General features: G+C 43.4%; 2 protein-coding genes across 7 annotated transcripts in view; one reads left to right on the top strand and one right to left on the bottom strand.

The window, feature by feature from the left end:
• LOC310743107 (C-type lectin-like) overlaps window positions 1-18,068 on the bottom strand; it is a 37,742-nt gene extending 19,674 nt beyond the window's left edge. For 2 of the 4 annotated variants that reach the window (XM_083573223.1, XM_083573221.1), the window contains exons 1-2: window positions 17,962-18,068; window positions 476-533 (exon numbers count right to left, since the gene is read on the bottom strand). In XM_083573223.1, the coding sequence (XP_083429349.1) occupies window positions 476-533 (58 nt within the window). In that variant the 5' untranslated portion in view covers window positions 17,962-18,068. Of the gene's footprint in view, window positions 1-475; window positions 534-13,758; window positions 13,876-17,961 lie in introns of those variants that run through there. The other 2 variants (XM_083573222.1, XM_083573220.1) reach the window with 1 other exon arrangement.
• LOC310743123 (regenerating islet-derived protein 4-like) lies at window positions 17,994-25,678 on the top strand (the record flags this gene model as incomplete). 3 transcript variants are annotated; one of them, XM_083573248.1, is made up of 5 exons in its annotated part: window positions 17,994-18,057; window positions 19,907-20,007; window positions 21,646-21,792; window positions 22,342-22,453; window positions 25,428-25,678. In XM_083573248.1, the coding sequence occupies 5 exons, from the start codon at window positions 17,994-17,996 to the stop codon at window positions 25,505-25,507; spliced, it is 504 nt and encodes a 167-aa protein (XP_083429374.1). In that variant the 3' UTR covers window positions 25,508-25,678. The 3 variants fall into 3 exon arrangements, with proteins under 3 accessions (XP_083429374.1, XP_083429372.1, XP_083429373.1); XM_083573246.1 differs by lacking the exon at window positions 17,994-18,057 and adding an exon at window positions 19,499-19,614; XM_083573247.1 differs by lacking the exon at window positions 17,994-18,057 and adding an exon at window positions 19,516-19,587.
• Between the last annotated feature and the right edge of the window lie 1,136 nt (window positions 25,679-26,814).

Here is a 26,814-nt window from a genome sequence, read left to right on the forward strand (position 1 = left end):
CCTCGGCAATCTTCACGGAGCTCTGGCCCAATGGTTGCCAGTGGCTTGATTTGAATTAATTTTATAATGAATGATTTTAGAGTGTTGTTTGTGTTGTACTTTTGTACTGTTTTATTGTTGTTAGCCGCCCTGAGCCTGGCTTCGGCTGGGGAGGGCGGGATATAAATAAAATTTATTATTATTATTATTATTGTTGTTGTTGTTGTTGTTACGGGAAGACCTTGTGTCTGTGGTGTGTCTGGGAGAGAAGTGTTTTTACTATTACCTGCTACCTGATCCTCATTTAAACTGGAGATATTGTGGGTCCAGCGTAGGACCTTTACCATGCATAGTCTATGCTCCACCACTAAGTGATGGCTCCACCACTGCATACCAGCAGGAAGGAATCCCCACTGCACCTGAGTGCTAAGCCATCCTGATTCATCTTGGCTTGCCTCATCTGAAAGAGAGATTGAGGAGTCCAGCTTGGATGTACCTTGCAGGAGAAAGGTGATGACCAGGAGTTTAGGAAGGAAGGAAGTGACTGGCCCCATCTGTACTTGCAGAGAGAAGAAGAAGTAGATTAAGGAATACATAGAGACACTCGCTCTCCAGTAGACTAAGTTTCCTATCTTGTATCCAATTCCCCACCCTATAAGAAAATACTTATTTTCCTGGGAGTTGACATGACTCTGTTGTAGTCAAGTTTATTCCTTTTTATTTATTGGCTTTATATGCCACTTTCTTTCCTCTAAGGAGCTCCAGACGCTGTTCATAGTTCTTCATCTCCCCATTTCACCCTCATAACATACCTGAGAGGTTGGTTAGGCAGAGAAGGCGTGACTGGCCCGAGATCACCCAATGAGCTTCCAGGCTGAGTGGGGATTCAAAAACCTTGATCTCACAGGTCCAAGTCCAACCACTTTGCCAAGCTGGCTCTCTCAAGCTGGGATATCAGGGCTCAGGTGGACCTTAAGGTATCCTCATTGTCCCAAAATATTTTAGTTTCCTCCCCACCTCCCTTTTTCCTCTGAAAATGTTTTTCTTTCATTTTTACCTAAACCGGTTTCCTGTTTGGATTTTCCTGGATCCTATTCCCTGGATACTAGATTGATCACTAGCAAAAAAAAAAAAAAAAATCAAAAAAAAATCACTAGCTTCTGAGACTCCAGGATCCTGATTCCTGGAATGTCTCTCTGGGTTGGCAGTGGGGATCATGTAGTAAGCTTAAACTAGAGGGCTGGTGAAATTTAAGTGGTTGAAATATAGGATTCAAAGAATTATAGAGTTCTAGAGTTGCAACGGGACTCCAAGGGTCGTCTAGCTAGCTCAACTCCCTGCGAAACAGAAACCACAGCTAAATATTTCCTGACAGATTCAATCTGTTTAGGGAAGTTTTTAATGTCTGATGTTTCATTGTATTTTTCATATCTTGTTGGAAACTGCCCAGAGTGGCTGGGGAAACCCAGCCAGATGGGTGGGGTGTAAATAATAATAATAATAATAATAATAATAATAATCTCTGTTTAAAAACCTCCAGTGGAGGAGAATCTACCTTTCAACTGTATATGCAGCACTGGATCCGAGCTGAAACAAAGCTGGAAAAAAGGCTTCAAACATATTCGCCTAATACAGTACATCTCTCTCTCTCTCTCTCTCTCTCTCTCTCTCTCTCTCTCTCTCTCTCCTAGATTAAAAAAATCTAATTGATGGTCCAGAGAAGTTTGCTTTTCCAATGACAGTTTGGGATTTTCCTTTTCTCATTTGAAAAGAATGTGTTTTATTGACTCTTAATTTCTTTGCCATGAAATATAACATCAGCGTTTGAGATTTAATGTTTGTGACTGTGTTGAATGCACCCGCTCCCCAGCTGAAACACCTCCCCAGCTTTGAAATTTGCCAACTTTTGGCTTCATCTCTGCAATGGCACTGTGATCTAAACCCCTGAGCCTCTTGGGCTTGCCAATCAGAAGGTTAGCGGTTCGAATCCCTGCGACGGGGTGATCCCCCGTTGCTCTGTCCCAGCTCCTGCCAACCTAGCAGTTCGAAAGCACGCCAGCGCAAGTAGATAAATAGGTACTGCTGTGGCAGGAAGGTAAACGGCGTTCCTGTGCGCTCCGGTTTCCGTCACAGTGTACCATTGCACCAGAAGCGGTTTAGTCCTGCTGGCCACATGACGCAGAAAGCTGTCTGTGGACAAACATTGGCTCCCTCTGCATGAAAGCGAGATGAGCGCTGCAACCCCATAGTCACCTTTGACTGGACTTAACCATCCAGGGGTCCTTTACCTTTTTTTTTTTAAAAAAAAACCCTTTAGTTCCACTTCAAAACTGCTGTGAGAATCTGGTGCCACTGAACACCTCTTCAAGGACTGGGCAAAAAAATAGCAATCTGGGAAAGCTACTCACTTTTCTGTCTGTCGTTCTCTGCTTCAGTTGCTGAAAATCATGGCAACTTTAACTTCTCCTCTTTGTGATAGTTTCAGAGTCTTTATAGATAATATTGTGAAGGGTATGGGGGTGTCATATTCATTATGAGTTTGTAATAATCGGACAGATGCACTCAACCCAAAAGCACACCCCGACCACTTTCCTTTGAAAGCTCTATGCATGAGCAGCTGTCCAGGCAGCAGAAATTGCAGGAAATATAATATTAGAAAATAATGGAGAAACAATTGGACTAGGGTCTGGGAGAGCCCATGTTTCAAATCCCCACTCAGCCATGAAGCTCAGTGGGTGACTTTGGGCCAGTAATTGTCCATTAAATGAATCTGAACCAAGACTGGCCGCTGAGGTTTTAGGCAGCTGCTTAGGGGCAACACTGGGTTGAATGAAGGCCAAAGACTGGATCTGAATCCAGCTGCAAATCTTACTCTGCATTCTGTCAAAATTCTCATTTATTGGCGTGTGTTTATCTGATTCAGAAAGTCAGCAATCCATTTTTGCTATCTGTACTGGCGTTATGTACCATCTATACATCATTTTCATATAATTTTCTTTCGAAAGAGAGCAATCTGTAAATTTTAAGTCTGTTTTCCACAATTTTTCCCAGTCTTCAAATTGTATGTTATGGCCTATATCTTGTGCCTATTGGATCATGACCGATTTCACCTCTCATCTTTTGTTTCCCATTCTAGCAGAATACTATATGCACCCTTCAGCAACTTCACCTTCCCTTCTATGACTTCCTTTTGAAATCTAGAAGGGGTGTAACTAAATCCTTTCTTCTTGTCTTCTTTATACATTTCATGTAGCTGCCTATAATGTAGCCAATTCTGAAAATGGTCTTTTATTACCTCATATTCTTTTAATTTCATTTTTCCTTCTTGATCTTTTAATAAATCACTGTATGTAAGCCACTTCCCTTTCTTGCCAAGTGGTTTGAGCAATAAAGCTTCAATTGGTGAGAGCCACCAAAGTGTCTTTGGTTCTGTCAAATCTTTATATCTCTCCCAAACCCTCATAAGGTAAAGGTAAAGGGACCCCTGACCGTTAGGTCCAGTTGTGGCCGACTCTGGGGTTGCGGTGCTCATCTTGCTTTATTGGCTGAGGGAGCTGGCGTACAGCTTCCAGGTCATGTGGCCAGCATGACTAAGCTGCTTCTGGCGAGCCAGAGCAGCGCACAGAAATGCCGTTTACCTTCCCACTGGAGCGGTACCTATTTATCTACTTGCACTTTGACATGCTTTTGAACTGCTAGGTTGGCAGGAGCAGGGACCGAGCAACGGAAGCTCATCCCGTCGTGGGGATTCGAACCGCCGACCTTCTCATCGGCAAGTCCTAGGCTCTGTGGTTTAACCCACAGTGCCACCCGCATCCCAAACCCTCATTAATGATTTCCTAATTATATGATTGTAGAATCCTTTATGCACTTTTCCTTTCCCATACCATAAATATGCATGCCATCCAAAACTGTTATTGTGACTGTCAGGGAACTGACATCGGAGCGCAGAGCGGAGGTAGGGCTCTCCGATGATGCAGGAGAAGGGACCAGCAGGGAGAGGGAGAATACTTCCATTGGGGAAGGAAATAAGCGTGACACCAGGAAAGAAGGGGAGGAGGAAAGGTTTTCGGAGAGAGGGCTCCAAGACCCTTCCACAGGGTCCAGCGGGGAGAGCCCAGGACCTCCGCTGGCCATGCCCACTCTGCGCAGGAGACTTCTGCGCAGAGAGGCTAGGAGGAGACTTGGCGTCAAACAGCTTTTATGTTGGAAGAAGTTTAGGGAACGCCCACTGACGGATTCTGCCAGTGACTGAGACAGTCGCCTTGTAAGGGCTGTCATATCAGGGAAAGGTTTAGCTACCCCAACAGCTGGGAGCAGTTTGGAATTTACCCACAAGCAACCCCAATTCCCATTACAGTGACCTTCAAAGTCCAATGCTTCTTCCTTTTCCAGTTTTATCCAGTCCCTGATCCATACAGCAATCCAATTCATTTATTTTCATACAGTTGTTTTATATTGAGAGTGCACCTGATATATAAACTCGTGGGTTATTTTGGGTGGCCTACTTGTGTGAGGCCTATGAGTGTCTTAGAGTATGAATGGAGATATGTATGTTTTGAGTGTGAGTAAAACCAGATGGTATGTGACTCTGAAGATAAAGAGATTGTTTGATTCTGAAGATAAAGAAAGAGGGACTGTTGAACCAGCTAATGGAATGTACAAAACAGGATGGATAAGCAGGATGTACCAGATGTTTGGATGAGTTGAGGATATGTTGAGACAAATAACTGTTCACAAAGGACATGCTGAGACAAAGAACTATTCACAAAGATAATATGAGGAATCAGCGTGACGAAAGCTATGCTAAGACTTATACATAGTGAAACTATATAAAGGCTGAAAAATCCCTGGCACAGCGCATTGCTATCCTACTGAACAGGAGGCCGTATGAAAACTCTTAAAAGAGATTGATCACCTCTTTTAGTGAGTCTGCCCATCTGGTGAGCATGAATGAGAGGAGCGGATAAGTTCTTATTAGTTTGTTGTTGTTGTTGTTTAGTCGTGTCCGACTCTTCGTGACCCCATGGACCAGAGCACGCCAGGCACTCCTGTCTTCCACTGCCTCCCGCAGTTTGGTCAAACTCATGCTGGTGGCTTTGAGAACACTATCCAGCCATCTCGTCCTCTGTCGTCCCCTTCTCCTTGTCCCTTCCATCTTTCCCAACATCAGGGTCTTTTCCAGGGAGTCTTCTCTTCTCATGAGGTGGCCAAAGTATTGGAGCCTCAGCTTCAGGATCTGTCCTTCCAGTGAGCACTCAGGGCTGATTTCCTTCAGAATGGAGAGGTTTGATCTTCTTGCAGTCCATGGGACTCTCAAGAGTCTCCTCCAGCACCGGGACTTCCGGTTGAGCGCGATCCCGTCGCAAGCGGGGATTTTTCCCAGTGAAGAATCCCGGGTTTTTCGGAGGATTTAGGGGTGCCACAGGGCACAGTGGCCCCCAGAAATAGTACCTGGAATGTGTCCAGATACTCAGGTTCCCACGGAAGCCGAAAACGCAGACCACCCGGCCGCCAGGTAACTCCCGGTAGGAGCGAAGAGTGTGGCGGGGGGGAGAAGCGGACTGAAGGGAAGCCATAGCTACCTCCGGAAAAAGAAGCCCCGAGCTTGCAGGGGAAGCGCTTAATTCTCAAACGCAAGGAGTTCGACCCCAAATTGATTTAAAAAAGGGGATTGCAACATCAAGAAGGATTCGGATACGAAAGAAATAAATACAGAGGTCAGCCGTCATCTGCAATCAGCTTAGACGCATCATACAAGAAAAGCTGGAGAAAGGGAAGTGAGTTGCCGCTAGCGGCTATTGTTTCCCCCCGCCCCCTGTTTGACTGACAAAGAAATAACTTTTAAAGAGGATACTGAATAACTTAAGGAGGAACAAAGTTAAAAGGGGGGACAGAGGGACTAAAATTGGAATTTGAAGGTCCTCTTTGTAACTGTGAGAGAAAAAAGAAGGAAAAACATTTCCAGTTTCACTTTAAAAAAAACTGCGCAATGGAAGAAGAGCTTCCGACTCCATTGTTTCTTTTTACGGACGGAGACAATCGTGAAAAGGATCTTTTTTCGATTTATTTTGGGTATTTCTGCATATCCTTTTGGGGGGAGTTATTATTTAGATGGACTTATTTCATTTTTTCATTGGCCACTGCTACCTTTGGGTTTTTTTTCTCTTAGAAAAACTCTAAGTAAAGTTTGACTTATAGACTCCTTGCTTAATTTTTTGAGTCTGGGCCCCCGATGGTCAGAAGAGAAATTACAACTTGTTTTTCCTGTTCTCTTTGGTTTGGTGTATTTTTTTTTACCCTTCAGAAGGGGTTGGGCTTTTCTGTTTTTTTCCTCCTTTTCCTCATTACCGGGCTTTTGCGGAGTATTTGCTTGGATCTTCTTCATTTGGATATAAGTGTAAGGATTATATTACCCTTTATTTGGATATAAACATTTGGATATTATTTTTTATGTGGAGACCACTTTTAAAATTTTTAAATCTTCTTTGGTATAATTAAGAGGCTAAAGTGGATTATAAATCTAAACTGGATTACAATTTGAAATACAACCTGATTATAAAGGTTTCGAAAGGAATAGCCTAATTGGTGGCAGAAGATTTTAAACTTTAAACTTTGATTTTTAGGAGTAGAATAAACTTTTTTTTGGCGGCACAGCTGGAACAAAACTGGATTAAAAATTTGATTATAAATGGAGTACTAAGATTTCAAAAGGAATAGCCTAATTGGTGGCAAGAAGAACATATTCATTTGGTTTAGGTTTTAAGTTTTTACTTTTTCTAAGTTTAAGGATCCGACTGGGCCGAAGATAATTGGACATTAAAGTGAAGATTTGAAATTAGAATTAATAAAGGACTAAATTACAAATTTAAAAAGATATTGAATACCAAACTTGAAGTTAATTGGATATATTTATACCTTGGGCAAGGTTTATATAAGGTTGTGTAGTAAGTGGTGGTGAGAATTTATTTTCATAAATTCAATTTGGATTATTATGTGAGAAGTGTTTAAAGCATATTTGTGGAAATGTCTCATCAACTGAAGAAAGGAGGAGAGGGGGGAACACCAGCAGATAGAAGAGGATCAAAACAAGAATCAGACTTCAAGGGAGAAATATTAAAAATGTTTGCAGAAATCAGGCAAAGCGAAAAGAACTTAGAAGAAAAATTAGAACAAGTGGATACGAGAATTGGAAAAATGGATAAAAAAATTGATGAGACAGTAAACGAGCTGAAAGGTCAAATTAAAGAGGTATCTAGAAGAACACAATCCCTAGAGGAAGGGATGAAGAAGACAAGAACTGAAATGAAGGAAGTGAAGCATGAGGAAGAGAAAATCAAAGTGGGACTATCAGAAATCAACAAGTCACAGGAGGAGATATGGGATGCAATTGCCATGAACGAATTGAGGCAGAGGGAGGTGAACCTCAGGCTGAGAGCTGTGCCTGAGGTTCAAGGAGAGAACATTAGAGAGAAATTAATAACAGAGATAGCACAATGGTTAGAGTTACAAAATGAAGAGGTTGCGAGAACAGTGCAAAATGCATTTAGGATGAGAGTAAGAACAACAAAGTCAAGGAAGGTTCCAGGAGATTGCCTAATTACTTTTAAAGATAGAGAAATGAGAAATTTGATACTTCAAAAAAATAGAGAAAAAAGACTAAATATCGATGGGAACTATATAATCATCTTTAAAGACATCCCAATTAGATTGTTGAAATGAAGAGACCCATATAAACCACTGGTGCAAATTCTTAAGAAGAACAAGATTGAATTTAAATGGGAATTCCTGCAGGGGATTTCCTTTTTTTATAAAAGCAAGAAGCACAGACTTACTAGCCCTGAGGAAGTGGGTAAATTCCAGAGAAGATACAAGGAATTAACAGAAGAAGAGGAAGAAGTAAAAGGAGCAGTTGGAGGAGTAGATCCCCTAGGGGGGAAGCATTTGGAAGAGAAGAAGGAGGAGAACGGGGAAAAGACGGATGAGGAACAAGAAGAAGAACAAGAAGTTGACAGATTATAAAAAATAATAATTTAAATTAATTTATTTAGGAGTTCACTATGGCGCTGAAATTATGGAATTGGAATATTAATGGAATGAATGACAGGAAAAAACGAAATAAAATTGAACAATATTTAAAAAGGAAAAATTTGGACATTATTTGTTTGCAAGAGACACATGTGGCAAGAAAACGCAGGAAAATGTTGATTAATAAAAGATTAGGAAATGAATTCATATCTTCTGACAAAGGGAAAAAGAGAGGGGTTGTATTATACGTAAGAAACAAAATTGAAGCCCAGCAAATTTTTAAGGATGAAGAAGGAAGAATTATTGCTGTCCAGATCAAATGGCAAGGCGAAAAATTAATAATTGTCGGGATCTATGCACCTAATGGAAATAAGACTGATTTTTACAAGAATTTGGAAGAAAGACTGTTTGAATACATGGATCAAAAAATTATAGTAATGGGAGACATGAATGGAGTAGTTTCAATGGAAACGGACAGGTTAAGACATAAAGAAGTTAGCAAAGAAGGAAAACTACCTAAGACTCTTTTTGATGACGAAGAATTGTAATTTAATTGATATTTGGAGACTCAGACATCCACTAGAGAAACAGTTTACATTTTATTCGGAACCAAATCAGTCAATGTCAAGAATAGATCAAATTTGGGTCTTAAACGAACTAACTCCAAGAATTCTACAAATTGAAATCCAGCCAAGAGTGATCTCAGGTCGGAGCCAAACAGTATAAATTGAGAGCATTTGCAGATGATCTAGTTTTGACGTTACAGGAGCCAGAATCTAGTACCAAAAGAGTTTTAGAACTAATTCAAGAATTTGGTCAAGTGGCAGGATTTAAATTGAATAAGTCAAAAACTAAGGTTTTGGAGAAAAACTTAACACCGATTGAAAGAGGGAAGTTTCAGAATGAAACAGGTTTATCTATTGTGAAGAAAGTGAAATACCTTGGGGTTAACATGACAGCAAAAAATGGGAACTTGTTTAAAGATAATTATGAAAAATGTTGGGCGGAAGTGAAAAAAGATTTAGAAATTTGGACAAATTTGAAGCTTTCCTTGATGGGTCGAATTGCAGCTATAAAGATGAATGTATTGCCTAGAATGTTGTTTCTGTTTCAAACATTGCAAATTGTGGACAAGATGGACTGTTTCAAGAAGTGGCAGAAAGATATTTCTAAATTTGTCTGGCAGGGCAAGAAGCCAAGAATAAAATTTAAGATATTAACTGATGCAAAAGAAAGGGCTGGATTTGCCCTGCCAGACTTTAAACTTTACTATGAATCAGCAGCGTTCTGCTGGTTGAAAGATTGGCTACTTCTTGAGAACACAGACATTTTGGATTTAGAAGGTTTTAACAATGTTTTTGGGTGGCATGCATATCTGTGGTATGACAAGGTTAAAGCTCATAAAGCATTTAAAAATCATATTGTCAGAAGAGCATTGTTTAATGTCTGGACAAGATATAAAGACTTACTTGAAAACAAAACCCCAAGGTGGTTATCACCAATGGAAGCGAAGGCTCAGAAAAAGCTCAATATGGAGGCCAGATGGCCAAAATATTGGGAGATTTTGGAACAAGAAGGTGACAAGTTGAAATTGCAGAGTTTTGAGAAATTAAAAGATAAGGTGCGAGATTGGCTTCATTATTTTCAGATAATGGAGGCTTACAATTTGGACAAGAAAATTGGCTTCCAGGTGGGAAAATCCAAACTAGAAACAGAACTTTTAGAACCCAAAACTAAGATACTATCAAGAATGTATAACTTGCTGCTGAAATGGAATACTCAGGATGAAACGGTTAAATCTGCTATGATTAAATGGGCATAAGATGTTGGACATAATATCATGTTTGCTGACTGGGAACAGTTGTGGACCACAGGTATGAAATTTACGGCATGTAATGCCTTAAGAGAAAATATTATGAAAATGATATATAGGTGGTACATGACCCCAGTCAAGCTTGCAAAAATTTACCATTTGCCCGATAATAAATGTTGGAAATGTAAAGAAATTGAAGGTACTTTTTTTCACCTTTGGTGGACGTGCCCAAGAATTAAGGCTTTCTGGGAAATGATCTATAATGAATTGAAAAAGGTATTTAAATATACCTTTGTGAAGAAACCAGAGGCATTTCTCCTGGGCATGGTCGGCCAATTGGTGTTAAAAAAGGATAGAACTTTCTTTATGTATGCTACAACAGCAGCAAGAATACTCATTGCAAAGTATTGGAAGACGCAAGATTTACCCACTTTGGAAGAATGGCAGACGAAATTGATTGACTTTATGGGACTGGCAGAACTGACTGGCAGAATCCGCGACCAGGGAGAAGAATCGGCAGAGGAAGAATGGAAGAAATTCAAAGACTATTTGCAAAAATATTGTAATATTAAGGAATACTGAGTGATGTTGGATTGAAATTAAGGGGTTATCAGCTGTAATGGTATATAAGAATATGAAAAAATAGTTCTTTTCTGTACATAAGTAAAAGTATAAGTTATAATAATTTAAGAAGATGGATTGAAAATAAGGTTTATAGCTGTAATGCTATGAGATAAGGATTTGCTGGATGAACAATTTGAACTGGAATACAAGAAGGGGAGGTATGAGGAGGTCAGGGAAATATGTTATTGGAAAATATGATATGAAATTTATGTGTTTTTAATATTTTTTCTCTTTTTTCTTTTTCCTTTTGGTTTGTATAAAATGGAAAATCTTAATAAATATCTTTTTTTAAAAAAAAGAAGAAGAGTGATCTCAGATCACAGTCCAATAAAATTGGAGATTAAAGGCTACGAAGAAAGAACATTTAGATGGAGAATTAATGACTACCTCTTAGATGACCAAAATTTTTTACAGGATGCACAAAAGAAGCTGATGGAATATTTTGTGGACAATTGTAATAAAGGTACGAAGATGAGTACAGTTTGGGATGCAAGTAAGGCGGTAATGAGAGGATTCTTCATTCAACAGAACGCAATCAGAAATAAGCACAGAGAGAAGGGCAAGAAGGAAATCTTAAAACAAATAATGGACAATGAACAAAAATTAATCAAGAAACCTAACAACTCAAAAATAAAACAAAATATCAAAGTTTTGCAAACGCAATTTGCAATGATAATAAACAAAGAGGTGGAATGGAACATTAAAAAGTTAAGACAAAGAAACTTTGAGTTCGCTAATAAGTCAGGCAAATGGCTTGCGTGGCAAATTAAGAAAAGAAAGGAACAAAACACAATCAGTAAAATTATTGTGGATGGAGAAGAGATAGAAAACCCGAAAGGCATCAGAAAAGGATTCTTGGACTTTTATAGTCATTCGTATACAGAAATAGAGAAAAGAATAATATGAGGAAAATAGAAAGATATCTAAAACATGTAATAAGTGTTAGAAATGTAAAGAAAAAGAAGGATCATTTTATCATATGTGGTGGGAATGTAAGAAGGTGAAGGGTTTCTGGGAGATGATATATAATGAATTTACACATTTGTAAAGAAACCAGAAGCCTTTCTGTTAGGAATAACAGGAAGTGAAATAAACAGAAGGGACTACAAACTTTTCCAATATGCAGTTACGGCGGCGAGAATATTAATGGCCCAGAAATGGAAACAGGAAGAACTACCGACCCTTGAAGAATGGAGAATGAAACTTATGGACTATGCAGAGTTGGACAAACTAACTGGGAAGATTAGATATCAACGGGATCACAAGTTCACCGAGGACTGGTGAAAATTTACTGAATATCTGAAAAGTATATGTGACGAACAAACAACGCTAGTGGGATTTAAAGAAGTTTTGTGAGAGTTAGAGGAGTATTGTTAAAAAGGAACTGGATAGTAAGGGTATACTAAAAGGCAATATTAAATTTAAAGAATGCGTAAAGTATGTAAAAATATGGATGATTTGCACAGAAGCTGATGGAAGTCTAAAAAGCTGAAATTTGTGAAAAAAATTTGATATGATGAATTCGTATGATGGAAAATGCAATAAAAATTATTATTATTTTTTTTAAAAAAGAGTCTCCTCCAGCACCAGAAATCAAAAGCACCAATTGTTCGGCGATCAGCCTTCTTTGTGGTCCAGCTCTCACTTCCATACATCACTACTGGGGAAACCAGAGCTTTAACTATAGGGACCTTTGTTGGCAAGGTGATTTCGCTGCTTTTTAAGATGCTATCTAGGTTTGTCATCGCTTTTCTCCCAAGAAGCAGGCGTCTTTTAATTTTGTGACTGCTGTCACTTTCTACTATTTCTAAGAAGGTTTGCGTCATTTTGTTTTTTTCTTGAAAAGGCTCTAATCTGAAAGAATCACCTGCCACCAGTCGTGTGACCCTTGTATTACAGTGTTGCATCAATAACTCCTGTTAGGCACACAAAATCTCCCAAACCATCACCCCATCTTGTACTCCTTGTTCAAAAATATTATTTCTCCATCCTCCAGAGGATTCGGCTAATAACTTCCCGGAAACATTAACTAACGGCACACAACTAAACCACTTTGCTTTGAATGAGATAGCCATCTCCACAAATCTGAAGCACGAATCACATGGAAGATGGAGCAAGCTTGTTTTCTGCTGCCCTGCAGTGGAGGACCTGAACCAGTAGACTCAGATGATAAGAAAAGAGATTCTGACTCAACATTAGGAAGAACTTTCTGGCGGTAAGAGCTGTTTGACAAAGGAACAGACTCCCTGGTGGACTCTGGTTCCTTTGAGCTTTTTAAACAGAGCTTGGATGGCCACCTCTCATGGATGCCTCAGTTGCGATTTCTGCGTCACAAGGGTTTGGAATAGAGGACCTTTGGAGAACTTTCTCTTTCCACAATTCTACAATTCCATCAGTATCCATGTTCACCCTGCTTTCCTCAGATCCCTTTTGCTTGTCAGATGCACTCTTGGGGAGCCTGTACTTCGCATTGGGGCATTTGGCTTTAAGAAAAAGATGGAAAGTTTCGGTGGTGGAACCGAAAAAAAGACTGAGGACCTTGGGTCCACTTCTACAGTCTATTTTGTGCTGAGCAGTAAGAAGCTTTCACACAACTTTTCTGTCACCACCACCATTTACCACCATTTGTGAAGATGCTGGTTCTTCCAATAGCCTCAGAAGATTACTATGAACGTTATCTGCATTACTAAAATCATAAATATTTCCATTAAACCTAACAGGCAGTTTGCGGTGTTTTTTAAGGCTACCACCGAGACAGTCTGTCTTGTTGCAGGCTGCTAGTTTATTAAATGCGTTTCTTTGGCTTATTCTGAGAAACTGGTCAGCTGACCGTGAAGTTGTTTTATACCTTCTGGTACATGTCGAAATTTCCTTATGGAATAAAGTATCTGAGCAATGAGCAAAAGATTGCAGATAACCACGACTATTGCAATGATGTCCGTCCACCTGATGGAATCCTGGGTTGGGTTCTGAGTCGCTTCAGTGCATGTTCAGGAAATATAATGGAAGGCGGAAAATGTTATCTACATGCATACATGCTCCACCAGAACCTCTGCTTTTTAATGCAAATTTGTTTGTGCTTCTTGCCATGTCCATTCCTTTCTGCAATCAATTAGCGCAGAGATACTTCACATCTTGCATAAAAGGAATAGATGTTTTAGTCACTCTGGCAAGCTAAGCGGAGGCAGGCCCACAGAGACGAGTAAATAACTCTCACAAGTTGCTCCAAAGGGAACCAAGTCCACAAAGGTAACTCTGGGTCAATGGTTCCCAAAGTGGGCAGCAGCACCCCTTGTGGTGGGCAGTGGGATTACCTTGTGGGGGTTCAAAGAGGAACGAGGGGTGCGGGGGGGGGGGGCGCTGAAGCCTAGTGAATTCAAACCAGACAATGGGAAACTTGCATGACTTCATGAAGCCCATCCATTGCATTAAGAATCGACTGAATGGAGAAGGTTTTGAATATGGGATTTTTCTGGTCTTTCGGCAGTATTCTTTTACAGCTTCCATCATCATCATCATCATCATCATCATCATCATCATCATCATCATAATTTATTACTTATTTATTTATTACTTACAGGGAAAAACCTACCAAACTTTTAGAAGTCATCTGAAGACAGCCCTGTTTAGGGAAGCTTTTAATGTTTAATAGGTTATTGTATTTTGGTGCTTTGTTGGGAGCCGCCCAGAGTGGCTGGGGAAACCCAGCCAGATGGCCGGGGTATAAATAAATAATAAATTATTATTATTATTATTATTATTATTATTATTATTATTATACCCTGCCCATCGGGCTGGGTTTCCCAAGCAACTCTCGGCAGCTTCCAACAAAAGATTAAGAATACATTAAAACATCAGTCATTAAAAACTTCCCCAAGCAGGGCTGCCTGCAGATGTCTTCTAAACCTCAGATAGTCAGATAGTTGTTTATCTCCTTAACATCCGATGAGAGGGTGTTCCCTGGGGCAGGTGCCGCCACCACCAAGGAGACCCTCTGCCTGGTTCCCTGTAAACTCACTTATTGCAGTGAGGGAACCACCAAAAGACCCTCAGAGCTGGACCTCAGTGTCCGGGCTGAATGATGGGGGTGGAGACGTTCCTTCAGGAATACTGGGCCGAGGCCGTTTCGGGCTTTCAAGGTCAGCACCAACACTTTGAATTGTGCTCAGAAACGTACTGGGAGCTAATGCTGGTCTTTCAAGACTGGTGTTTTGTGGTCTCGGCAGCCGCTCCCAGTCACCAGTCTAGCTGCCACATTTAAAGCAGAACATGAATGCCTAATACTTTTGCTGATGCAGAGGCTTTTGGGTTCAGAAGTGGGAAACCAGAGCTTTAACTATAGGGACCTTTGTTGGCAAGGTGATGTCTCTGCTTTTTAAGATGCTGTCTAGGTTTGTCATCGCTTTTCTCCCAAGAAGCAGGCGTCTTTTAATTTTGTGACTGCTGTCACTTTCTACTATTTCTAAGAAGGTTTGTGTCATTTCATTTTTTTCTTGAAAAGGCTCTAATCTGAAAGAATCGCCTGCCACCAGTCGTGTGACCCTTGTATTACAGTGTTGCATCAATAACTCCTGTTAGGCACACAAAATCTCCCAAACCATCACCCCATCTTGTACTCCTTGTTCAAAAACATTATTTCTCCATCCTCCAGAGGATTTGGCTAATAACTTCCCGGAAACATTAACTAACGGCACACAACTAAACCACTTTGCTTTGAATGAGATAGCCATCTCCACAAATCTGAAGCACGAATCACATGGAAGATGGAGCAAGCTTGCTTTCTGCTGCCCTGCAGTGGAGGACCTGAACCAGTAGACTCAGATGATAAGAAAGGAGATTCTGACTCAACATTAGGAAGAACTTTCTGGCGGTAAGAGCTGTTTGGTAAAGGAACAGACTCCCTGGTGGACTCTGGTTCCTTTGAGCTTTTTAAACCGAGCTTGGATGACCACCTCTCATGGATGCTTCAGTTGTGATTTCTGTGTCTCAAGGGTTTGGACTAGAGGACCTTTGGAGAACTTTCTCTTTCCACAATTCTATGATTCCGTCAGTATCTATGTTCACCCTGCTTTCCTCAGATCCCTTTTGCTTGTCAGATGCACTCTTGGGGAGCCTGTACTTCGCACTGGGGCATTTGGCTTTAAGAAAAAGATGGAAAGTTTAGGTGGTGGAACCGAAAAAAAGACTGAGGACCTTGGGTCCACTTCTACAATCTACTGTATTTTTCGCCATATAGGACGCACTTTCCCCCCTCCAAAAATGAAGGTGAAATGTGTGTGCGTCCTATGGGGCGAATGCAGGCTTTCGCTGAAGCCTGGAGACCGAGAGGGGTCGGTGCGCACCGACCCCTCTCGCTCTCCAGGCTTCAGAAAACTCTCCGCAAGCCTTGGGAGCCCGCGGGAGTTCCCATCAGGCTCCCTGGGCTGCTTGCGGATAGCAGCCTGCATCTTGAAGCCCGGGGAGCGCTGCACAGCACGTCCCGGGCTTCGGTTCCCCGACCTGGTTTGCAGGCTGGTGGCGGGAAGAAGCGAGCTTCTCCCCGCCACCAGCCCCACAAGCTCGGGGGACAGTGGGGAGGCGCAGTGCGCCATCCCGCTGTTCCCCGACCTGGTTTGGGCTTCAGGCAGATATCTGGAAGCCTGGGAGCCCGGCGGGAAGTCGCGCTGGTCTCCCAAGACTTGCAGAGAGCTTCCTGTTCTGGGGGCTGGGGTCGGGGGAAGCTCAGGTTTCCCCCGCCCCAGCCCCGCGCCTTGGGGCGGGGAAATAATTTTTTTTTCTTTATTCCCCCCCCCAAAAAAAACTAAGTGCATCCTATGGGTCGGTGCGCCCTATGGAGCGAAAAATACAGTATTTTGTGCTGAGCAGTAAGAAGCTTTCACACAACTTTTCTGTCACCACCACCATTTACCACCGTTCGTGAATATGCTGGTTCTTCCAATAGCCTCGGAAGATTACTATGAACGTTATCTGCATTACTAAAATGAGAAATATTTCCATTAAACATAACAGGCAGGTTGTGGTGTTTTTTAAGGCTACGGCCAAGACAGTCTGTCTTGTTGCAGGCTGCTAGTTTATTAAATGTGTGTTTCTTTGGCTTATTCTGAGAAACTGATCACCTGACCGTGAAGTTGTTTTATGCCTTCTGGTACATGTCGAAATTTCCTTATGGAATAAAGTATCTGAGCAATGAGCAAAAGATTGCAGATAACCACGACTATTGCAATGATGTCCGTCCACCTGATGGAATCCTAGGTTGGGTTCTGAGTCGCTTCGGTGCATTTTCAGGAAATATAATGGAAGGCGGAAAATGTTATCTACATGCATACATGCTCCACCAGAACCTCTGCTTTTTAATGCAAATTTGTTTGTGCTTCTTGTCATGTCCATTCCTTTCGGATATCAAATAGCGCAGAGATACTTCACATCTTGCATAAAAGTAATAGATGTTTTAGTCACTCTGGCAAGCTAAGCGGAGGCAGGCCCACAGAGACAAGTAAATTACTCTCACAAGTTGCTCCGAAGGGAACCAAGTCCACAAAGGTAAATCTGGGTCAATGGTTCCCAAAGTGGGCAGCAGCACCCCTTATGGTGGGCAGTGGGATTACCTTGGGGGGTTCAAAGAGGAACGAGGGGTGCAGGGGGGGGCGCTGAAGGCAAGTGAATTCAAACCAGACAATGGGAAACTTGCATGACTTCATGAAGCCCATCCATTGCATTAAGAATCAACTGAATGGAGAAGTTGTTTTGAATATGGGATCTCTCTGGTCTTTCGGCAGTATTCTTTTACAGCTTCCTTCCATAATAATAATAATTTATTACTTATTTATTTATTACTTAGAGGAAAAAAACCTACCAAACTTTTAGAAGACATCTGAAGACAGCCCTATTTAGGGAAGCTTTTAATGTTTAATAGGTTATTGTATTTTGGTGTTCTGTTGGAAGTACACCAACAGAACACCAAATCTGGCTGGGTTTGCCCAGCCACTCTCGGCAGCTTCCAACAAAAGATTAAAAATACCGTAATACATCAAACATTAAAAGCTTCCCTAAACAGGGCTGCCTTCAGATGTCTTCTAAATGTCAGATAGTTGTTTATCTCCTTAACATCTCATGGGAGGGCATTCCATAGGGCAGGCGCCACCACCAAGAAGGCCCTCTGCCTGGTTCCCTGTAACCTCATTTCTTGCAGGGAGGGAACCGCCAAAAGACCCTCGGAGCTGGACGTCAGGGCTGAACGATGGTGGTGGAGATGCTCCTTCAGGTCTACTGGGCCTTTGAGGCCGTTTAGGGCTTTGAAGGTCAGCACCAACATTGGAATTGTGCTCAGAAACGCACTGGGAGCCAATGCTGGTCTTTCCAGACTGGTGTTATATGGTCTCGGCAGCCGCTCCCAGTCACCAGTCTAGCTGCCACATTTAAAGCAGAACATGAATGCCTAATGCTTTTGCTGATGCAGATGCAGATGCTTTTGGATTCAGAAGTGGGAAACTGTTCCATGTAGTTATCTGCCTATCTACCTTTTCATTTTGTTCTTTCCTGCCAGGTAAAGATGGGAACAGGTGCTTCCTTCCATCTTCCCCTTCTGAGCTTCCTGGTCATCTCCTTTCTGCAAGGTACATCCTGGATGGGCTCCTATGGTGTTGGCCCCCAGCTTGAGGACATCATGCTTGCATCACTGATGACACTAACTGGTAGCTTAGTATGACATGAACAAGCCTAGTCTTCACCAAGGCCAACTCTCAGAACTGGTCCTACATGGGCCAGAAAAAAGCCAGGGAAGTCCCCAAATAGGAATTCTATCACAGGAGGGGAAAGGAAAAGGAAGAGGGCGAGGGAATCAAATTGATTCCAAGCCGAAGGCCAGGCAGAACAACTCTGTCTTACAGGCTCTGCGGAAAGAAATCAGATCCTGCAGGGGCCTGGTCTCACGAGAGAGAGCATTCCACCAGGCCAGAGCCAGTGTTGAAAAGACCCAGGCTCTGGTTGAGGCTAATCTAACTTCCTTAGGGCCCGGGACCTCTAGGGTGTTGCTATTTATGGGGCATAACGGGAGAGGTGGTCCCATAGGTACGAGGGTCCTAGGCCATAATAAAAGAAGTTCCCTTTACATGCAGCACATATTTAAACTATAGAACTTGCTCCTTCAGGAAGCAGCAATGGCCACCAATTTGGATGGCTTTGAAAGAGGATTGGGCCAGTTCATGGAGGAGAAGAGGGCTAGCAATGGCTGCAAGCAATGATGCCTAGGCCTCCACAGTTGGAGGAAGCAATGCTTCTGAATACCACTTGCTGGAAACTGCAGGAGGGGAGAAGCCTCCTGTGCTTGAATCCTGCTTTGAGGTTTCCCACAGGCATGTGGTTGGCTACTGTGAGAGCAGGAGGTGTCAGAACCGGGGATGAAAAGCCAGCTGTTCATCGAAGATTGGGGAAAATTTGTTGACTATCTGAAAAATGTATGTGAGGTGCAAACAACGCTAGTGGGGTTTCAAGAAGCACTGTAAAAATTTTTTAAAGGTATTGCTGAAAGTAAATAGAAAAAGGAGGGAAGACAAATGGCAATGCAATTAAAGAAATGCGTATTAAAGGGTAAAAATGGATAATTTTCAGGGAAGTTGAAGGAAGTCTAAAATTTGAATTTTGTTAAAATCTGGTAAAATTTGGATAAATTGTATGAATGTATGGAAAACTAATAAAAAAATTATTTTAAAAAAAAAGAAAAGCCAGCTGGCTTGGACCCAACTGGAGCGTCTCCCCTCTCAGCCTTGCCGCTGCGGAGATCCATCAGTCATCCTCCTCTGACGTGTGTCTGCGACTCAAGCTGCAGTGCACACATTACTCAGCAGTGTAAACTGCACAACAGATCAGGCCCGAGGCGTGGATACGATACTAAACTACGCATTTATTATACATAAATCAGGACAAAGAAAACGTGGCTTCTCTCCTTGCCGTTCTTCTCGGAGAGAGAAAACAAAAGCAATACGGAGCGGAAGTTCCGCTCACGCCAACAATCTGTGCTGGAATGTAAACAGACATGTGACATGTAACAATCCACATATCTGCAGCAAAGGGTGGAATGGAATTCGCAACAGGAGGATGGACTAATTCGGTGGCCTAATCCAGCAGGCTCTTCTTAATAGGAAAATGTGGGACATTCACTAGAGAAATTTGGGGTGGGTTATGTTTGGAAAAGTTCTGTAGTCACCACTAGAGTCTTTGAGTTCAACATTTTGCTGGTGAAAGTCCATCAGCCTCCAGCCAAAAAACTTCCCCTCTTTTCCCCTCAGCTGTTGGCTTCAGCCTTCACTGGTCTTCCATTAAAGGCAACCTTCCATTAAAGGTCTACTGCCCCCTATTTATGCCCTGAGTGGATTTCCCCACCTGCAGGAAACGGTTGTATTTCTGTATTCTGATCCACGAAGCCAAGCTCTCTTGACCACAGCTCATGTTTTCCCTCTTCTCTAGCCAGCTCAGCAGGTTCTTCCTGCCCCACTGGCTGGATGTTCTTTGAGAAAAGCTGCTACGGACTCTTCATCCAGGTTCCCCTGAAGTTTACAGAGGCAGAGGTAAGGAGCAGGCCTGGGCCAAACCAGGGGGCGCAGTCTGAGAATGCTTATTCCCCCTCTTTTTCTGCAATAATCTAGCAGGCTTTAAACGGTGAGCGTTTTCCACATGTACCCATGGTAGGCTGGCCACGAGGGCAAGGTGGGGCAGAGCCCTACCAGTATAGTTTGGCAATACTTCAAGGCTCATCTAGACTTCTGCTGTTCTGCAGCAGCCCCGATCTTATGCACTGAACTGAATCTTATCAGGTCTTGTGGAAAATCCAAAGGAATTTTGCTTAACCAAGTTTCAGTTTTGCAGGTGTCCTAGGTACTAAGTCAGAACTCTGCCCACTACTTCACACTTGATTTGTTTGACTGCTCTATCCTAATAGCATGTCAATAATAATAATAATAATAATAATAATAATAATACTAATTGTACCTTGCCCATCTGGCTGGGTTGCAACATATGTATAGCTTCCAACATACCGTATTTTTCGCTCTATAGGACGCACATTTTCCCCTCCAAAAATGAAGGGGAAATGTGTGTGCGTCCTATGGAGCGAATGCAGGCTCCTTGGCTTCAGTGATAGCAACGCGAAGCCTCCAAAGCGCAGAGGGAGCGCTCCCTCTGCGCTCCGGAGGCTTCGCGTTGCTTTCGCTGAAGCCTGGAGAGCGAGAGGGGTTGGTGCGCACCGACCCCTCTCGCTCTCCAGGCTTCAGGGATAGCCGCCTGAAACCTTTGGAGCGCAGCGGGAACTCGCACTGCACTCCGAAGGCTTCGGGTTCCTTTTGCTGAAGCCGGGAGAGCTGCGCAGCACCCCTTCAGCGAAGCGGGAGGAGAAATGGAAGGGGCTCAGTTTCTCCTCCCACTTCGCTGAAGGGGCGCTGAGCAGAGAGGGGGAGAATTTCACCCCACCCCGTTCTCCCCCTCCTATGGTCCAGTGCGTCCTATGGTCTGGTGCGTCCTATGGTCCGGTGCGTCCTATAGAGCGAAAAACACGGTATATAAAAGCATAATAAACATTAAGTGTTCAAAAACTTCCTTCAGATGTTTTCTAAAAGTTGTGTATTTCTTTAACTCCTTGAAATCTGCTGCGAGGGCATTTCACAGCACGGGTGCCACCACCAAGAAGGCCCTCTGCTTGGTTCCCTGTAATCTCACTTCTTGCAGTGAGGGAACCACCAGAAGGCCTTCGGAGCTGGATTTCAGGGTCTGGGCTGGACAATGGGGGTGGAGATGCTCCTTCAGGTATACAGGGCTGAAGCTGTTTAGGGCTCCTCATCCATGTGGTGTGACATCATCAGCACATCAAACATTTCTCTCCCTTCCACCTGCAGCAGCCAATGGTGTGGCAGGGAGGGGGTGGGGAAGACATGGCATGATGACATCACTCCGGTCAAGGATAAGTCAAGCTGCCAGTTACAAGGCAGGAGGGAGCTGTAAATTAGGGTTCCCCTGTGCCAGTTTTCCTGCCTTCTGCTTACACCCTTCCTCTTGGGGAGCAAGAATGCTGGTTTGGAGGAGAAAAAGATAAATGTCTCCTCTTACTGCTCAGAGTTGCACAATGACTGAGAAGCCTGCTGAGATGTTCAACCCAATTCAAGTGGCATTTCCTGCTCTCTAAAGTGAAACCTTTTGTCCGTGATCTCTCCCAGGAGCAGTGCCAATCTTCTGGGGGAAATGGCCACCTGGCGTCCATCATGAATGCTCAAGAAATGTCTGTAGTGGCTGCATATGTCAAAAACCTCTATAAAGCTGGGAAACCTGTCTGGATTGGACTGCACTCCTACGACCTTCAGAAGGTCAGTAGAAGCAACCTTGGCTTCTCCTTTCTATCAGTGTTCTGAGTGCGGGAACTGCAGTCTATCTAAGGTCTATATTGCTTGTTTTATGTTGCCATGGCCATTGGCTAGTGCAAATAAAGTTTACCTTATCTAAGGTGTAGCTGTAGAGCAGGAAGACGGCATTGTGCCCACCTGCTTCTCCTAAGAAGAATCTGCTGGATCTGGCCAATGGCCCAATTAGTCTAGCATCCATCTAGCCCAGATGCCTGGGAGAAACGTGTTAGCAGGATTCAAGCACAAGGGCCCTTTCCCTTCCCGTGGTTTCCAGCAACTGGGATCCAGAAGCTTTGCTGCCTCCAACAGTGGAGGCAGAACATAGCCATCCTGGCTAGGAGACTTCGTAGCCCTCTCCTCCAGAATTGAGGAGCCTCACTTTTCTCCAGAAGCACCTCCTCACTGCCTGAGCAGGACCCTCCACCACCAATGGGCACAGTGTTAAGTTTAGGGGAGGAGAGAGTTGTTGCTTATTCCTTGGCAAAGAGTCCCACCTCTTTGGTCTTTCTACAGAGCAAAGCATGGAAATGGACTGATTCCTCCATAATCTCCTATCACAATTGGGCACCTGGGCAGCCCTCACAAGCCAATGGGGATGAGCTGTGTGTCGAGCTGATGGCAGAAGGTGAGTTGGAGGCGTCACAATTTGCATCCAGGAGCAGGTGCTTTAAGGCAGGGGTCAGCAAACCTTTTCAGCAGGGGGCTGGTCCACTGTTCCTCAGACCTTGTGGGGAGCCAGACTATATTTTGGGGAAGAAGAAAAAAAGAACAAATTCCTATGCCCCACAAATAACCCAAAGATGTATTTTAAATAAAAAGGACACATTCTACTCATGCAAAAACACACTGATTCCCAGACTGTCTTCAGGCTGGATTTAGAAGGTGATTGGGCCGGATCCAGCCCCCGGGCCTTAGTTTGCCTACTCATGCTTTAAGGTATATTGAGGTGAGAATGATCCATTGTTTGGAGGAATAAAATGGTTATTGGCAGACCTCTAAGAAGCCATGATCCCTATGTTATGTTATAAGGTCTTATATATAAAAAATAAAAGTTCATAAATGTACAAGGCGAACACATACATAAGTATATAAACCACATGTCTGAAACAGTGCAGGAGAACAATCTTGGAGCCATTTTGACTCTCTCAAATTCACCTCAAATATTTCTCTGCAAGGAGGAAGGAAACGGGTTAGGGTTGGGGTTAGGGTTAGGGTTTTCCAATTGTCTTTGGACTGTAGGGGCTTACATCTTCCTGTAAATACACTCTGGCAAGTATCTGTTAAGCTGAGCACACTATCAATATGTGTAAGAGATTTACCTTCTCAAAGGAATGGCCAGGCTACCCAGAAAAGGCAATCAGATAATAAGGCATGATCAGGTAGACAGGAGAGAAGCAACACACTCAAATTTCTGCTGGTGATGTTTGTATGATGTTTTGGGGGGTGGTCTCTGGCTACAGGGTGGGCAATTTCCGAAGTCTATATAAGGGCTTGTGCACCATTGTTCTGGGTTCCTCTCCTCCCTCCCTGAGTGGAATGAGTGGGGGACCCTGTTGCAACAGCTTTAGTAAACATCAGGCTTACTAGCTGCTTTCCTTCTCAATATTCTCTGGTTGGCCTCTGTTATTTTCTCCTACCGATAGAGAACCTACATAGGGACTTTACACGGGCTCTTGGATACCCCATAAGGGGAAAAGGAGCAGGTTTTCTTCCTTATAACACCTACCACACACTTACAACTAAAGATGGACACATCACTCCATGGAGGTTAGATGCGAGGATCTTCAATAATAGCCAAACAGTAAATAAGATACGTCTCAGGAAGGTCCCCTCCCATAGCCACAGCGAGGACTCTGAGGAGGAGGGGTGGCAGGCCAGGGGAAATAGAGGCTTGCTTGAAGCTCCTCCTGTCCAGGAATGCAACTGGAAATTCCCAAGAGAGCATAGGTCAGATGGAGACAGGCCAGCCTTCAGAGGAACTGAAGCTTTTAGACATCACTCGGAGGAGGGTAGAGATTACCGTATTTTTCGCTCTATAGGATGCACTTTTCCCCCTCCAAAAATGAAGGGGAAATGTGTGTGCGTCCTATGGAGCGAATGCAGGCTTTCGCTGAAGCCTGGAGAGCGAGGGGGGGTCGGTGCGCACCGACCCCTCTCGCTCTCCAGGCTTCAGGAAGCTATCCGCCGGGCTCTGCAGGCTTGTGGATAGCTGCCTGCAGCCCGAAGCCCGGGGAGTGCGGCGCCGCACGCCCTGGGCTTCGGGCAGCTATCCATAAGCCTTTGGAGCCCAGTGGGAATTCCCGCCGGGCAGAAGGCTTGCGGATAGCGGCAAGCTCTGGGAGTGAAGATGAGGTTGCATGCAACCTCGCCCCAGCTCATGGACTCATTCTGGGGGCTGGGGTCGGGGGAAGCTCGGGCTTCCCCCATCCCCAGCCCGGCAAGCTCCGGGAGCGATGGTTGAGCGCAACCTCACCAGCGCTCACAGCCTCTGGGGGCTGGGGAAAAAAATAATTCCCCCCTTTATTCCCCCCCCAAAAAAACTAGGTGCACCCTATGGTCCAGTGCGCCCTATAGAGCGAAAAATACGGCAGTTCAGAGAAGGAGGGACAGGCTGTTCCCAAGTCCCCATGGGCTAGCAGAAGGGGCAGAGTTGTAAGGTTGTAAGGTTAGAAATTTCCAAGATAGCATAGGTCAGATGGAGACAGGCCAGGCTTCAGAGGAACTGTAGCTTTTAGACATCACTCAGAGGAGGGTAGAGACTAATTCAGGAAAGTAGGGACATGCTGTTCCCAAGTCCCCATGGGCTAGCAGAAGCGGCAGAGTCCAGGCTTAGCATCAGGCCAACAGGAGGTAAGTCGGCCGATGGAGTATGTCCTGTTGGTGAAAAGCCTGTCCTTCAGCTGGCTCAACGTCTTCACCAGAGGACTAGAGCTGGGGAGCTCGGAATGTAACTACTGTGTAACTACTAATAAATCTAAGCGCAATTAAACCATCAGCTTGCCGCGTTCTTGGCAGGGGGGAGAGACGTCTGGAATCCTGACAATAGGGGGAAAATTATTAGACATAAGGCAAATTAATGAGAAAGGGCAAAGTACTCGACCAATAATATGGGATACAATGAAAGCAGTGATGAGGGGAATTAGTATTAGGGAATCCAGTAAATTGAAGGGGTGGGGGTGGGGACAAAAAGAAGAAATGAAAAAGTTAGTGGAAGAAATTAGGACACTGGAAAACCAATGTATTAATGATAATGTATTAATGTATGGAATGGAAAACCAATGTATTAATGATTTTTTTTCTTTCTTCTTTAAGTATATAAACTTTGTATACATGCTGAAAATTATAGTATAATAAGTCTTGTGATGTAATATGATAATGTTTACTGATGCAACATAAGAACTTTAATAAATAAATGAAACTGCAAAAATAATAATATAGTTTCATCATCATCATCATCATCCTCTGCCCATCTGGCTGGGTTTCCAGCTGAGAGATCCACAGACAGACCATTCATATATCTGCAGACTACTCTGTAAATGATGAACTGAGACGGGGCAATAGAAAAGTTTCATGTAAATAAAAAACCTCTTTTCTTCCAGATTATTTAACATGGAAAGCTGCGCCATGTACAGGGAAACATCCCTTCCTGTGCAGAGTTCCTTTGGAGAAGAAACGTTAAATCAGGATTTCAACACGTCCAGAATCATGGAGAAATGGAAATGTCCCAGAGGAGAGGTCCTTCCTTCCCAACGGCACAAGTCACCCAGTGTCCTGGCCCCCCAGAGTGCTTGAGGTTAAATGTTGTCTGTTCTGGGCTGGGTTGATACCAATAAACTCTCTCTTCTGAGTACACGTGGCGCTTTTGAGTTTGTCAACTTCAATCTTCTTGCTGTGATTCCTGAATCGCAGGGGGTGGGACTAACAGGAGGATCACATGACGGAGTCCCGTAGAAAGCATCGACACACATCCGAAAGACCTGTGCACGATATACAGCACACTAGCAGAGTCAGCGAAAGTAAATTGGCATCAAGCATTTTATTATTTACAGCAAAGAAAACGAAAGAAACATGGCAGGCTGTGTGAGCGGCATCTCACACATCCTCTCTAGCCCTTAGCTGAACAGAGAACAAAGAGCGGAAGCTGTCAGCTTCACTTCCGCTCACACACACAGTGATAAGAAATGAAATCACCCGATCACGTGACCCTCTGCAATTGTGGCAGTGGAAAATACTAACATCCTCCCCCTTTTCCTTTGCAACTATTGCAGTGGCATCTAACACATTTGCAACATATGGTCAAACACATTTAGTTGTTCCTCGTTAGCAACATTCGACAAAAGGTCAGCAGGAATTTCTTTTCCCGGATTGTTGTTGTTTAGTTGTTTAGTCCTGCCCATGGAGCAGAGCGCCAGGCACTCCTGTCTTTCATTGCCCCCTGCAGTTTGGTGAAACTCACGCTGGTCGCTTCGAGAACACTGTCCCGCCATCTCGTCCTCTGTCGTCCCCTTCTCCTTGTGCCCTCCATCTTCCCCAACATCAGGGTCTTTTCCAGGGAGTCTTCTCTTATCATGGGGTGGCCAAAGTCTTGGAGCCTCATCTTCACGATCTGACCTTCCAGTGAGCACTCAGGGCTGATTTCCTTCAGAATGGACAGGTTTGATCTTCTCGCAGTCCATGGGACTCTCAAGAGTCTCCTCCAGCATCAGAATTCAAAAGCATCAATTCTTTGGCGATCAGCCTTCTTTATGGTCCAGCTCTCACTTCCATACATCACTACTGGGAAAACCACATTTATCAATCCACATTTGATACAGCCTCTTGCATGAAATAACTTGATTTGCAAGTATTTGGTTCTTTGCTTACAACCTTCAGAATTTAGCAAAGCTAAGCAAGATCTGTTGTCCTGGTAAACCTGTACAGGACAAGATACATTCAATCTCATGGCACTTTTGAGTTTGTCACCTTCAGTCTTCTAACTGTGATTCC

This window comes from Podarcis filfolensis (assembly GCF_964270895.1).
Source record: "Podarcis filfolensis genome assembly, chromosome: 10".
NCBI lineage: Eukaryota > Metazoa > Chordata > Lepidosauria > Squamata > Lacertidae > Podarcis > Podarcis filfolensis.